Source organism: Crocodylus porosus, unplaced genomic scaffold (assembly GCF_001723895.1).
Source record: "Crocodylus porosus isolate Cpor-Errol unplaced genomic scaffold, CroPor_comp1, whole genome shotgun sequence".
In the NCBI taxonomy this organism is placed as follows: Eukaryota; Metazoa; Chordata; order Crocodylia; family Crocodylidae; genus Crocodylus; species Crocodylus porosus.
In genome coordinates, this window is record NW_017728943.1 from 53244647 (window position 1) to 53260200 (window position 15554).

Sequence of the window (15554 nt, forward strand, 5' to 3'; positions counted from 1 at the left end):
GGCAGCTACTGCTTCCCAGGAGCTGCCAACTGGCATTTGACAGCTTGTCCTCTTCCCAAGCAGGGGACAGGCTGTTAATTAATGGGCTTCCCTAAAGGCATGAGTGGCCAAGGGAGAAACCCTCTAGTGCCCCCTGGCTGTAGAGCTCACTTGTGAAGCTCTCCAGCCACAGAGGTGGATGAACATCTGTACAGTCAAGATCCCAGGCTAGTCTACCAGCATAAATTTCTTCTGATAGATATGAACTCCTGTATACAACTCTAGTTTTAAAAACTCTCTTCCATGGACAAGACATGCTGAGGAAGAATATTTGATATATATCATGGAAATAAGAAACAGTTTAGAATGTATTATTTGTGCAGCAAAATTGTTTTCAGGCAAACAAATCATTGACCTGTACTCACTGTGAGTCAAGACCTTTTAACATTCATGTTAAAGCAATATAATTCTTTTAAAATCTCATGTACTTTTCAGGCAGCAAAAAATACTAAAGGAATAAATTAAATAACTAAAAAAGTTTTCAAATGTTTTCTCAGATCCAGGAAATAATTTAGATTTGTCCAACCTTAAGAGCATATATAATTAAATTAAGGTCAAAATTACTAATCATACTTGCACATGACTGCTTTGCTGAAATGCCTAAATAGGTGCTAAAATCCATAAGAAGTGAAAGGAATCAATTCCTCAGAAGATTAAACCTCTTATTTAGGAAGAAGGCTCCTTTGCAAAATGGCCCCATCTGATGAAAACAACCAAGCAAGCAAACAAAAAAAAAAAACCAATATTTTATATTGCACATAAAAGTCATTCTTTAGGCTCTTTGAATGTTTTCTAGCTCAAGAGGAATGCTAATGAAGACTTAAGGGGAAAAAATAAGATTTAACATCATTGTATTTATTAGGTTCTGAAACAATACACATTCACATCCTTTTGAATACAGTACATTTGGCACAGTAATAATGTTTATGATGAAATAACACTAATGAATGGCAAGAGATTCAAATTACATCCATAAGGAAAAAAACCTGTACAAATAAATTGTCACAATAAAAAAAATCTAACCCCCCCTAAAACTGAATACATTTTATATTTAGCCAGAGCTAGTCTGCACATAATTTAAAAAGAGGTAATTTTTTAGCCTTTTTGGAGAGAATTCATTATATTTCACACTATTGAGAAAAAATGTGTTTCCATTTCTTTATGAAGTCTGTAAGAGAGGAAAACAAGAAACATTGAATTCTTTTCTTCTTTTTTTTGGCATTTTGCACAAAAAGAGAGCAAGAAAAAATTTACAGAATAGGCAGAAATGTAACAATGTCCATTTTTAAGAATTACATAAAAATGTTCAAGGTAACAGACAAACCTCCTGATGTAAACCCAGTGCAGATCTATTTACTTGTATTGAAGAAACATCTGCCCATGCAAAAAAATTCTCTCTCTGACTTTTCTCTTAGCATCCTAACAAAACAAATGCAGGTGCCAAGGCCTCTTGTTATACAACAGTTTCATGATTTTCCTGTTAGAACTGGGAGTGTACTAAATAGTTTACTCATCAAAATCTATGTGGAATGTATGTGCTCCCCAAAAAGAAATGCTTTTCATTTTGCATAAAGGCCTCTATTTTTGTACAAACAGTTGTGCACTTTGGAATAGTTTGTCTTCCTAGTCAGTCTAGTCACCTTTGGAAAATAACATTTAGCATTATGATCAGTTCTTGCCTGGATGTCAAAAGTGAAATGTGGTGAAAAATACACACAGCCAGTAGTGACGCATGAAAATTTGTGGGCATTTTTATCATACCTTCCTAAAAAAAATGAGATGATGCAATTGTTAAGATGTTTCTGTGCTTGTACTCAACTCCAGAAGCTACTCTTTTCCCAGTACATAAAGTTACTGAAGATAAATTAAATTAATCTAAAGGTTTGATCCATTATTAAACCTGTAGGCCAGACAACACATGAATTGATATCATAATATTTAATATTTTGAAATCATCAGAATATATATAATAATTACACCTGAGTTAAAAAAACAAACAAAATGGAACTGAATGTTTTCATCCATAACAGGCTCTGAGCAGCCAGATGCAAAACTGACACAAACTTATTTGCTTGAGACCAAGATTTGCTTAAAGCCAATTACTCACACTTTGTCCACTACAATTTGTAACATTCCTTTCTCTTTCCTAGCTCTATCATATCATAATAGAGTTGAAGAGAACTATACAAGAGATTTAGTATAGCTTAATATATGTCTACATCTTTTATAACAAAAAACCTCATCTCTCTGACAGTAACTTGAACCAATACACATACAAGAGTATTGCACATGGACATTATTATAATTATTCTTTCATAGACTAAAGTTTTTATAATATGCCTAAACATGCAGCAGTTGATACCTCTATATTCATTGAATTCCACAGGCTTTGCAGCAAACACTATATACAAAATCTCACCTGTACAAAAGGCAAAAAAGCTTCTTTAGTGCCACTTTGCCAATCACAAGTATATATATTTTTTGTGCAGCTGGAAATCCATGAACAACAATTAAAATGGATTCCATTAACTGCTCACTCAGTCCAGTAAAATATATAATAAAATGACCTCAGCGATACATGTACACAAAAACACAGGATACTCCTGGAAATAAGTACATAACACTGTTAGCATATCTACAAGAGGTAACTTCACATTAGTAATATTGTCCACATGAGTTACCATTTCAATTAATACACAAGAAAATCAATTTACATCTTTCAATAATGTCAGTTTTTGAATGTTTGATCTTTAGTCTTACACACTGATTCCACATAATGCATGGTTAGCCTTGGTTTGTGTTCTTCTAACAGCACAGATTTCATAAGATTTTACACATTAAAAATAAAACAGTAGTACTATGGTTTTGTAAAAGTGTGCAAAAGTAACACACTGCTGTGAAAAATAAATAGGGACCTGTTACACTGGAATACAAACATCTTATTTTTTTAAAGAAAAAAAGTAACTTTAAAAATACCTCTATACCTATCATTGTGTATCAATGGCATATTTGTCTTGGGTACAAGTTTATTAGGAACTAATTAAACTACTCTATACCCAATTACCTGTAAAATTTGTGGAAAACCTATGTAGATCTATTAAAGCTCTTATAGGTTTTTGGAGAATCTGTCTACTGTTACATTTTAGCCCTTTAGTATCTGTCTAGAAAGTATCTGATTTCCTTTTTTAAGTAAATGTTTCAGTCCTTTGATTTTTTCATGAAAAGTTTTGGCAGCTTCAAATAGCTGTGCCCTTTTTTGCTGGATAGTTGTATACTACAATTACTCTCCGGTAAGTTAAAGCATATGTGATCAATAATTGCACATCCAAGAAAGACACTTTCATTTACGACAAAGCTATAAATTATCTCTCCACCTTTGAATACAAACTTAATTGTAATCGCCAGTACAGAAGAAATGGCACAACATGCATTCTCTCTCTCAATTTAAGGATGTATGGCAATGATGTAATGTTTCATGACAACTAATTGGACAAGCTGTCTCCATCTTAAACTGCATGGTTCCTTTTATTACATGAGAAGATGCAAGTTGTGCCCTTTTTGGGAAGTCTTATGAGTAAAAGAAAAGTGGCAAATTAAAAAAAATATGGCAGTGTGTTACATCTACAATTTCTCATACAATATTCTTTTGCATTGCTTTGAGAGACAGAAATTAAGAGTGCCTTTAGATCAGAGGATTAAAGAAAACATATCAATAAATATATAGTTTAAGTAGGGATACAGGCTCATAGTAAGAGAAGTAGTTTTTGATCTACTGAGTCTCAGTAACTTGAGGATCTTCTTAGGACCACTTCTTGCAGCATCATTCATCTGGCAGCCTAATGTTGTCTATGGCAGTAGCTCATCTCCAAAGTAAGAGAACCCCTTAAATTCTTCTTGATTGATTTGCTTTATAATTGTCTCATCCACCAGCGTTAATACTGGCTCTTCTCGTGTAAAGTCTTGATCAAAGTTATTTACGTCCCTTTTGGTTTTCTGAGAAGGAAAGTACAAAAAAAAAGGTGAGCATAAAATGATAAACCACAAAAAAAGATAAACAGCAAAACTGCTTTTCTGGGGCTGAAATAGACAGAATTTTCTCAAATGATAAAAAAAAAGAAGCTAGTTCACAGAAACAATAAGAGCCATGGGATAAGCTACGGGAGCACAGAGTATAAATAAATTCAAAGAAGGGCTTGAAAGCAAGTACTAGGAATGGGTTCAGAGAGACCCTCAAGCCTCTGAGTGGTGAAGGGACAGTGACATGATGAGAAAGCAGGAAGCTGAGATTAAGATTTATTTGAAAAAGATTTTGGCATTGTCGGCTGGATGTTTTCCATTCTTAACATTTTCTATGGTTTTAATGGCCTCTCACTTCAGAGGCGTGAACTGAACCGTTTTCCCCATAAGTTCACCTGCTACATCCCTACATTATCTACTCGCTTATATCTGCATTCGCGGTTGATTTACCATTTGCACACATGCAATTCAAGTGCCCCCATGTTGTTCCATACTGAGGAATCAACAAAAGGCACTGCTTAAGTCAACATCCAAATTACTGTTGGTTTCAATGGGGTCAGTATTCTCCCTTGGACTCCAGGACCAACTATCAGCTTATGAGCTAATACTGTGCACAAAGCTGACAACTGGCGAGAGCTGTGGAGTAGATATCTATGACTAAGAACAGAGCTGAGGAAACAAAAACATTTCACATAAGCCACTAAATAACCACACAATGCTCTTGGCTGTTCATGGCTACTAAAATGGAAGTAACCTAAACAGGTAACATAAAGGGGGAGAGCTCCATCTTTTATTGTCAATCCCCTGAGCCCTATGATGTTGTCAATTCCCAATGTGGGGAAGGAACAGTCAGTTTGTTTCTTTAGAGTTTTTAGGGCTGTCTAATCTTTAAGTTTCATGAAATCTTCGAAAACAGCTAAAATGACCCAACTGGTACTCCATGGAGGTAAAACTGATAAATGGGTTCTTGTAACTGTATTACCTATGACCAGATACAGATCTTCTTGAAAGCTAGATAACCCTAGAACAACAATTCCAACATGACGTGCACTGTAACACGTCAAATCAACCATGTTACAGCATATAGATTTATGTACTATCAGCCTGTATGCATCTCCTTTCAATATACATGCACAATTTTGCTAAGGCAAAAATATTCCCAGTGCATTATTTGATCAGTGCTGTTTCTGCATTTGTTGGATTTTTCTTTATTTGTATTAATCACATAACTTCCTTTTTCATTAGTAAAATGGTCCTAGTAACTTATCAATCTTCTACAATGAATGTGTATAACGTATCTATTAGCAAAAAAGCTGTCTTAACCTAAATGAAGAATATCTACCATTTGTAGACTCTAATACATCAAAGTGGTAAACAGTGATCACATATAAATCCTACTACTTTCTAACAATGTCTCTGTACATACTGTACTGAGATATATAAAAATCACTGTTTAACGTGTTTTCTAAAGATTCATCTATGGGCAAAATCTTAAGTCCTCGGTGCATTCTTACTCCAAAGGGCAAATACTCCATAAAAGGTTTATTTGAATTTTTGAATGCATTCTCTCTGCAGAGCATTAAAAGACAAATATTTGTAGAAAGTGAGTTCCAAGTTTGTAAATATGATTCTCTGCAACAGAAACCTGATCCTATGCTGACATTCTGAGCACTGGATATTCACAGTAAAAAAAACCCTTGAACATGTGACATGAGTTTTTCTATCAATTGTGTAACTTCTTTATTTCTATTAATCACATTATATGCTGTTAAGAATTATCCGCAAATTTCAAGAACAATATATTTCAATCATATGCAAATATAACTAATAATATGAACACAGTGGATTTTCTATAAGTTAAGAATTTTAAAAGAGGCTAAAATCATATTAAATTATTTGCCCCTTGAATCTAGGGCCATGTTTTAAAAGGTGTGTGCATATATGGGTATCTGGGAGCTTTAAGCTCCTGGATGCTTAAGTCCAGTAGTTTGGGTTTTTTTAAGCTGACTTGGTGCTTATCTGCATCTTTAGAAGCCTAAATCCCTTTAATAATCTGGCCTTGGGATGGAAGGGTTCCGTATGTTTTCCTGTCTCAGATATAAAACCAATTATCTACATTTCAACAAAGACATAAATCAGGCAATCCTGCAACAGGGCTAAGGTGTCGCAACCTGCACTTCATACTCTTAACATGCCTGTAACAAAGTAATTGATCAAAACAGACAAAACGAACCACAGGGCACTGACAAAAGTGAATGGATTAAGTGAAACAAGGGAAAAAGTTCAGAGTTCATAACCACAGCTTAATTTCAAACAGAAACCCTCATCTGAGAGACTTCTCCCCCTTTAGCTTCTTAGGCAATTTCTTCCTGAAACCACTTATATTTTGCAAGGCCCCAATCTGCAAAGAACTAACAGGTCTGGCCACATTTCTGCTGGTTCCTGACACTGCTATTGTAATATTCATGCACTCTGGGTACTACCAAGAATGTGCAGCTTTAAAGTTGCAGTGCCACAACCCAGAAGAAAAGGAAGACAGCAAGGCCTGCTGCCATCTCCAAAAAGAAAGCCTGGGAAAAAATGGAGTACTGAAAGGGACCGTGAGCCCATGTAAATGTAACGCTGTTAGTGCCAATCCTAATTATTCAAAATAAAAATAAAACCATGAAGAAAACTATTTAAAAAATCCTAACACTGCACTAAACATAGTAAGATTTTAAAATGTAATAGCAATATTTGGAGTTCTTTTTACTGGGTTTCTGGTTCCTGCCATTTTAGAATTCACTTTTCCACATCTTCAAGGCTTTTCTCCCTAAGGAAGGCTAGAAACTTATTTTTTGACAATTAAAGCTAAGCTTCTCCAAACAACTTCACAATGCCAGGAGCTGGGTCTTTAATAAAAAACATAAAATATTGCAAACCATGTGACTTGGCACAGATGGAATTCTACTGGGGATGCTACTAAGGAAACAGAGTCAGAAGCACACTGAAAGGCATGGAAGAAATAGTGGGTAGCATGGGGCCTGACAGGAACACCCTTACACTATATGGAAAGTCTGGCTAAATGGGTAAGTCACAAGAAAAATCTTATTACTTTCAGAAATTACTTCCCACCTACGTTTCCTACATTTTCTAAGTTGTCTCCCTGAACAACTTACGTCTAGACTGTGTCTTTTTCTTTCCAACCCCTGCCCCCCCCCCAAAAAAAAAACAACAAAAAACCCAAAACCAGAGGCAGAGCATCCACACAACTATTACTGATAGGATACTATGCCCCACTAAAACTATCTGTAATTTGATTTTATTTCGACAAATACCAGACTACTACCACATGATATGTAAAGACCACAGAAAGCAGGACCTTGGTTTGACAATTCATCCAAAAGATAGCCACTTCTTTCATGGCCATGTATCTCATGCCAAGACAGGTTATTGGGTCACAATTTCTTCTGAAAGATTCACTTAATTGCCATCCTATCTTTTTGAGCCACATGTTTTTCAGAGCTCTTCTTAAGAGCTCTCCACCGCCGAATCTCTGAATCAGCCCCATCCCGCTCCTGCTCTCCCAGCCCCATCAATGGCCGCCCCACCTGCCCCCAGCAACCGGCTCTTTGAAAAAAATGGTTCTCAGCACTTCAGGTCCTTGATTAGTTAAAAGAAAGGGGGGTGGGGCTTAAGGATCATAAAACAGGACAAGAGTTCCTGGCTCTTTTGATTTTAGTCCCTTGTTACTATAGAAACCACATTGTGTGATCCCATCCATTAACTTATCAAGCAAAATTCTCATTAAAGTCAATGTCATTTGTCTGACACAATCTTTAAGGTGTTGGCTGGGGCTGATTTCCTTTTTCTTTCTGGCCTCTTTCAGCTAAGTAGAAGAAACTGAATCACTGGTGAATCAAATCTTGAAGTCCTGACAGGCATATTCCTAGATAACTTCACTAGGCATTTTGCTTGAATGACGTTTGACATTTGTGGGTGCTTGTACACGTGACAGGAGTTTAGTCCTCAGGGTTTTATTCTATACCCCCTAAATTGAAACAGTGGGTTTTTAATTGAAACCCACTGTTTCAATTTTTCCATCACATTACAGCAAGGGGCCCAATCTTTTTTTTCTTTTTTTTGGTGGAGCCAGAACCTGCTGTGGCCTGGAGGTGAATTGCCAGCAGGCTGAGTGGCCCCTGAGCTGTGGGGGGGCCTGGTCCTTCCCTACATGGTAGTGATGCCCCCCGGGATGACCAGGGCAGGCTGCTAGTGGGCCAGGTGCTGTCTTAGCTTGGAGGCAGCACCCAACTCAATCCAACTGTTCCCCAAGCAGACTTGGGGAGCAGTGTCTGGTGGGCTTGCAGTGGGTGGGCTCGGGGAACAGTTGGATTGGGCTGGGTGCTGCCTATGACCTGGGGTAGCACCCAGCCCATTAGCAGCCCACCTGCTTGGCCCCAGGGGCACTGCAGCCATGGAAGGAAGAACTGGGGCCCTCCACAGCTCAGGGGCCACTCAGTCTGCTGGCAGTTCATCCCCTGGCTGTGGGAGAGGTGGGCAGGTTTCACAGAAATAAAAAAGGATTGGGCCCCTCCACTTCTGCCTTCAGCAGGCGATTGCTGAAAGCAGAAGTGGCAAGTGGCCCGATCCTTTTTTCTGCAGAGCCTGCCCATCTCTCCCACACCTGGGGGGCAACCTGACAGCTGCAGTGCATCATTGCAAACTAAACTACATTGTGTAGTTTAGTTTGCAACAATGAAAACTCATCTAAAACCCCCCAAACTGGCACACATGTAATGTGTGATGCCGTTTTAGCCACACAAATGACATTTTTGTCACATGTACATCATGACTACTATCACATGTATAAGCACTTTATGACTCCAATTTATGACATAATAACTGTGAAGAGAAATGTTACCCAGACTGAAAGGATCAGCATTCTGAATAGTTCGTGTTTCACTTGTTATAACACTTCTAGATGATTTAGTCTAAGAGCAGTGGAGACTAGACTTCAAACACACTGGTGCAAAGCACAAGGTAATGTGGCTAACCTCAGATATCACTGTCCTCTCATTCTCCTTTTTGCATTGTGACAACAAAAACTGCGCCACAGGCAGGGAACTAACTCTGCACCAATCCTTTCACAAACATGAACCATTTTCTAGAAGGCTGCTAAGCACTATAGGCAGCAGTTACTTTCACATTTTACCCACTCTCTCTATATAGGTTCAGAGTGAATACTGACAAAAACAGGTTTCCATGCAAAAGGTTGCCAACTCCGTTTTTTGTTGATGACTTTGATGTGCTTTAAATGTATTTGCATGTATAGAAAATCAAATTTACGCATAAGCAATAATTTTAAAATAGCTTCTAGTCTGAAACAAAAAATATGAAGTATGTTTTTTTGGCTAATTTATGAGAATTTTATAATGAATGATTCAAGTTTTCTGTCTGTCAACTGATCTGCTTGTATCAGAAAAAGCTGCAACAATAAGACACATTTTAAGCAATTGCTATCCCAATGAATTCAACTAACAATTATTATGAGAGAAGGGGTTTGAAGAAATGTACCCAGTTTCTACAGCATACTAACATCCTTTGCATTCACTCTGAGAACCAGGTTTTGTGATGCTCATTTACATCTTGTGCACAGAAACTGTGTGTGTGTGTGTGTGTGTGTGTGTGTACACATACCCAATATATATATAGAAGTTATTTCAGGAAGCAAGCAAAAGTGCAAAGCAAAAGTCTTTCATTTCTAAAAGGTTTTAACAGCTAATGAAACTCTGTAATTAAGACTTATGCTGAGCTATGTAGTTTAAATACTAGATACTCATGTACTAATACTTTTCTTTAACAACAAACTGCTTTACACAACTATGACCTTTAAGAGGGATCACTCTGCCCTCCAGCAGACTGTAACTACCTCTGAAATTAAACACTACACAGCAGTGTAAGGAGCAGAAAATATCCCATTCAGTCAAAGAATGTACTAAATGCCCATAAGAATGTGCTAAAAGTACTCATACTGGAATATATCCAGGACACCAAGATGCACATCTCTATCTTGTGTATATATACACAAACAGTCACTGTATGTTTATATGGTGCAGGGCAGCACTACCTGAGTAGTGCTCTGCATGCATTAGCTCCATGAGATGGTATGGCACTGTGCCCAGGCTAATTAGCTCTCGTGAGAAGTGCAATATACTGCTGTGCAGGCATAACCCCTCTAGCTCTGTGCATGCCAGCTCCAGTACCAAAATCAATCAGTGTAAGGCATCAGTGTGCAGAACTACCTGAGCTTTGTGCTCTGCATGTGCTAGATAGCTCCAGAACAAGGAGCATGACTGTGATGGCATGGGCACTGAAATTAATTACCTCTGGCTCTCACCAGAAAGGAGCACTGCCATATGTTATGTAGATATGGTCAGAACCTCAGTTACACATTTTGCCCCCACACTGCCGTCCAGAGTGCCTGCCTATCATCACACTCTGGCTTTGGTTTAGTACTAACTCAGGCCACCTCTTCTGTAACAAGAAGGTATGTTATTCAAACTGGACACATCTATACATGCAATTAATGTGACTGAATATATTCTAGTTCAATTTGGCCTAGGATACATAGGGAATTAGTTTGTACTTTTTCAAATTAAAATGCTCTTCATTCACACAATAATTCCTATAGTAAATTAACCATACTAGTTGAAATTCTGTAATCTATAAACTACTACAAGACTGTTTTAGGCTGGACATAAGGAAGAATTTCTTTACTGTCCGAGCCCCCAAGGTCTGGAACAGCCTGCCATCGGAGGCAGTTCAAGCACCTACACTGAACACTTTCAAGAGCAAACTGGATGCTTATCTTGCTGGGATCCTATGACCCCAGCTGACTTCCTGCCCCTGGGGCAGGGGCCTGGACTCGATGATCTTCCGAGGTCCCTTCCAGCCCCAATGTCTATGAAATCTATGAATCCCCTTTGAAAACATGGAATTAGAGATCCATTCACATGAACCTTATTTTGCACTTTCTAGTTCACATGAGCCTGGCAGTTCTCCAACTGCAGTCCCTAACTACTTTGAATCACACCATGACCATCCTGCCTGCCTGCCTACTTTGGTGGAGGGGTCATGTTGATTAGATGTCACACCCTCATTTAAATCTTAGCACACAGCCAAGTTCAGTCTATTTACAGCTTCAAACGCCTGAAATCACAATGTTCAGCACTATAACACTAGTTTTGAATACATGTGTAGCACAAAGCATCTGTGACTGAACTAGGAAAGTAGGAAGTTATGCTGACTTGTTGGACTTGCCAAGTCTGACCACAGATCCCAGAATCCCAGTGGCTTCTGGTAAGTATCCTGCAATGTACTGCAAGAAAGCTCCCAGATTGCATAGAGCCTAGCAGTGGGACAAAGCACTGTGGGATACCTAACCAAAATGCAGTGTGCTTATTTTGAAAAAATAATTATCCATGTGTGACTACATGGATTTGAAAGATAGGCAACAGCTGTCTGAATGTAACTATTGCAGACTCCAGATGTTAGTCCATACGAGTTAGTATGCAAAAGCAAAGTGCGAAATAATGTCCTATGGAGACAAGTCCCTTAGATTTCATTCCCTTAATATGGACCATTATTGGGCCTGTGTGTTTGTAAGATGTACCAAGAGTGCAAGCAGTGGTAAGATACTATACTGAAAAAAGCACAGCCAAAAATAATTGCCTTGGCTAAATACTGGGTATTATTCAAGGTTTAAGTAATTTTTAAAACCGTCCCAAAACATTTAGCTTTGTATTAATCATTTGCCAAATTCTACATTTTATAATAAAATGTGCAAGTTATAGGCATCTAACATGAACACAGCTTCATTAACTTGGAAGTCCAAGGGCTTGACTTATAAGAAAGACGTTGTGAGCTGCAAAATATTATTTTGTCATCATAGGGTGTGACTACCTTTCACCTCCTCCATCACTTTCCATCAGTGCTGGCACATATCAGTCACTGGCACATATCTACTGGCAGCAGTGCTGATGGAAGCTTTGGTGTATACGGGGCGCTGACATTTTTACTACTGTCCACCAATGGTCAGAGCAGATCTAACTAGCACAGGAATCAACCTCTGAAAGTCAGCCAAACCCATCTACAGGAATGCTCCTTCAGCTGCTACTACTAGTGGAGCTGAATCCATAGTAGTGCAACAGGGAATATTCCAAGGAAATTTGGTTTAGTTAAGGCAGGCTTGTCCAACATGTGGCCCTCCAAGCTGTTTTCTGAGGCCCAAGGTGCTGCGACAGGAAATTAAAGTAAACACTGTATTTTTGTTTCAGGGGGTGAAGTGATACCGCTTCCTGTGAGGTCTTTGAATATGGCTTGCTGGCCCATGGGGTGATAAAAAAATTCATGGTCTGGCCCCATGTTCAAAAAGGTTGGACACTCCTGAGTTAAGGTCCTTGACAGACCCCTTTCCCAAACAGTCATCAATGCAAGAGTCACCCTCTTGCATAGCCCCACAATTTTTTAACTCAGAACAAGTCTTAAGTACAACTCTCTGAAAAGCAACTGAATACTAGGCCTCTCTCAGTTCTAAATGTGTTGTTTCAAATGTGAAGGGAGAACTTGACCTTTAAAGATTTCCCCTGTGTTCAGAGGTATAATCTATTACAAAGGCAGTGAAAAAAAGGAAAGGGGTGGGGGGGAAGAGCTAGTTTGTTAGTTTTAGGGGAAAGAACAGAAGGATATCAAGCAAAACCTGAAGCAAATAAATTAGTAACATTTGTAATCTCTCTCATCTAGACCACCCCCATGACCAGGACACTGATAACAGATACTTCCAGTCTTCCGCTCTGCCTGAGGTGGGTTAATCATGTGGATTACAGGGTTGGAAAACGTAACTTCTCATTAGTCAAACACTTCAGAATTGGTAAAGCATGTGTACATTCACAACAATCTCTGATCTCCTTTCTGATGAGCAGATGGCACTAAATGCACGGGAACTGCCATGTTCCATGATGCAGGGTAACAGGGGAAACATGCGTTGGAAACTGCATCTCTCTACCTTTGGCTATGGAATGACACTACCAAGTATTAATTAGCCATTTTTTCAGGGCTACACGAGTGACCATGGAGCAGCAATGCTCCCTAGTGGCAGGGGAGGATTCTGTCCTTCCTTAACTTCTCAGCACACTGCCTACTTGCTCAGGTGATTTGTTGAAGATCTAGTTGATGTATAAATAAAGGGGGTTTTATTTTGGAACAGACCATCAGGATTAAAATTGTGCCCACTTTATTTTAAACCTGCTGTTAGTTTACATTACATTATACCTAGTTATTCCCCATTCTCCTGCAACAAACATTATATACAAAGAGGCAAGGGTGATTTCTGTGTTATCTTGCCTGTGTTATCGTTATTTCAGCCTGGTGAGAATGAACACAGTGGACGCCCCAAACAAAGACTGGAATTACTGGACACAGAACTGAACTTCAGTTCCAAATCTCGTAAGGGTTGCTCATCACTACTGCAGAAGCACTGGCAGTTTCCAGGTCTCACTGTATATTAATGGTACATTCACTTGCTTCAATATATGGTAAATAAATTGCTACAGTTTTTTGCAGATAAGATAAATAAGTTGCTTAAAAACATCTCAGGTATATTCCACAGATATGCTTACAATACATGCTGGTCATTTCTGTAACAGATTTATAACTTTGATCAATTATTTATTAACCCTTTACATAGCAGAAGATATGTATAGAAAGTGTGCCTTTTTAAAATGTAGATCTGGTTCATCAGTCAGTTGTTACCATCCATATATACAAAGGGATTAGTCTGTCTGTCTGTGTGGGGAAGGGGGGCACAGGGCTGGACGCAGAGTAGGGGGGAAGGTGGCACAGTGGCCAGACATGGAGCAGTGGCACTGCAGGTTGGTGGGTGGCGGCTGCTATGTGCAAACTCCCCCCTCCCCCCTGCTTCTGGGAGGCAGCACTCCATTCCTGCTGGCCCCCACCTCCATCATTTTTGATGGGCAATTTGCTAGTTATGCCTTAGGGGTGTGCGAAACTGGCCCTAATTGATTCAAATTCAGTCCAAATCAGGGCAGTGATTCAATTTATTGATTCAGATCACTGTTCCCAATTCCATTTGGCCAAATATGAATCTGAAGATTTGATGCTGATTCAGAGAATAAGTAATTTGGACACATACATAGCTTTAACTGTTTTTTCTACATATCTCGAGGTACCAGGCACGGCTTATGAATGCTACGATGCTGGGGCAGATGGAGCATCCCATAGGAGTGTGGGGGCCCTCCCCACCTGCATGGTCAGCAGCAAACCTGGAAGTAGGCTGGAAGTACTTCCAGTCCACTTCTGGGTCCGCAATTGGCCATGGGAGGATCCTAGGTACCCCCCCAGACCCAGGAGGCACCAGTTGCTGAGCCAGGGTAGGCATGGGGGGGCCTCTCGTGTGCTCCCCAGCAGACCAGAAGTGGACCGGAAGTGCTTCTTGTCCACTTCTGGGTCTGCTGCCAAGTGTGCTGGGGACCCACCTGTGTTGCTGTGGGATGTTCTATCCACTCCAGCATCGCAGCATTCATGAGCCACCTGGTACCTTGAGGTATGTAGAAAAAACATTTAAAGCTGTGTCTATATCTGAATTGCTGAATATTGCCGAATCTCTCCAAATCAATTTGAAGAGATTAAAGGGTCTCCTGATTCAATTCAGATTTGGAGATTTGGATTCATTCAGTGGCCGAATCTCCGCTGAATCGAATCAGGGACTAAAGCTTTGCGCAGCCCTATTATGCATATTCTCCCTAAATATCTAACAGGTATTTTAACAATGGCTCTGTACCATTGTATATTATTACTTCACAAGCTTTCTGTGTCTCTTAGGCTATGTACAGTCAAGAAACCTAAGGCTGAATCGATTCAATCTTGTCACGTTAGTATAAACTGCATAGATTGAACCAATAAGCAAGTAAACAGACATTTACTTTTGATTGCAGACATGCAGATACATGCCTGCAGTGGCCCAGGTCAGAAGCCAGGGGGTGTTAGAGCATGCCTCTCTGATCAGCTGAAACAGAAAGCTTGAGCCAAGGCTAGCCCACCTACTGTGTGACGGAGGCGTTTGTGGGCTGGGGTGCAAAGCATCCTGGGATACTGGGGGACTTAGTTAACTTTAATCTGGAGGGGATCTGGGACAGAAGTTCAATAAACTGATTAACAAATTTAACCTAAATCAGTTAAGTCTGATACTACATCCATCCAGGTTTGTCTTAAACTGGTTTCAGCAATTTTGAAAGTGGTTTATAGTTTCATAGTATCTAGGGTTGGAAGGGACCTGAACAGATCATCTAGTCCGACCCCCCGCCATGGCAGGAAAGAATACTGGGGTCAAATGACCCCAGCAAGATGTTCATTTAACCTCCTCTTAAACACCCCCAGGGTAGGAGCCTGCACCACTTCTCTTGGAAGCTGGTTCCAGACCCTAGCCGCCCTGACCATGA

General features: G+C 39.5%; 1 protein-coding gene across 1 annotated transcript in view; it reads right to left on the bottom strand.

Annotated features, from left to right (window-relative positions):
* Positions 1-873: 873 nt before the first annotated feature.
* PRKCE (protein kinase C epsilon) overlaps positions 874-15554 on the bottom strand; it is a 521754-nt gene continuing 507073 nt past the window's right edge. The window contains exon 15 of the mRNA XM_019549367.1: positions 874-4032. Within this exon, the coding sequence (XP_019404912.1) occupies positions 3886-4032 (147 nt within the window). The 3' untranslated portion in view covers positions 874-3885. The remainder of the gene's footprint in view (positions 4033-15554) is intronic.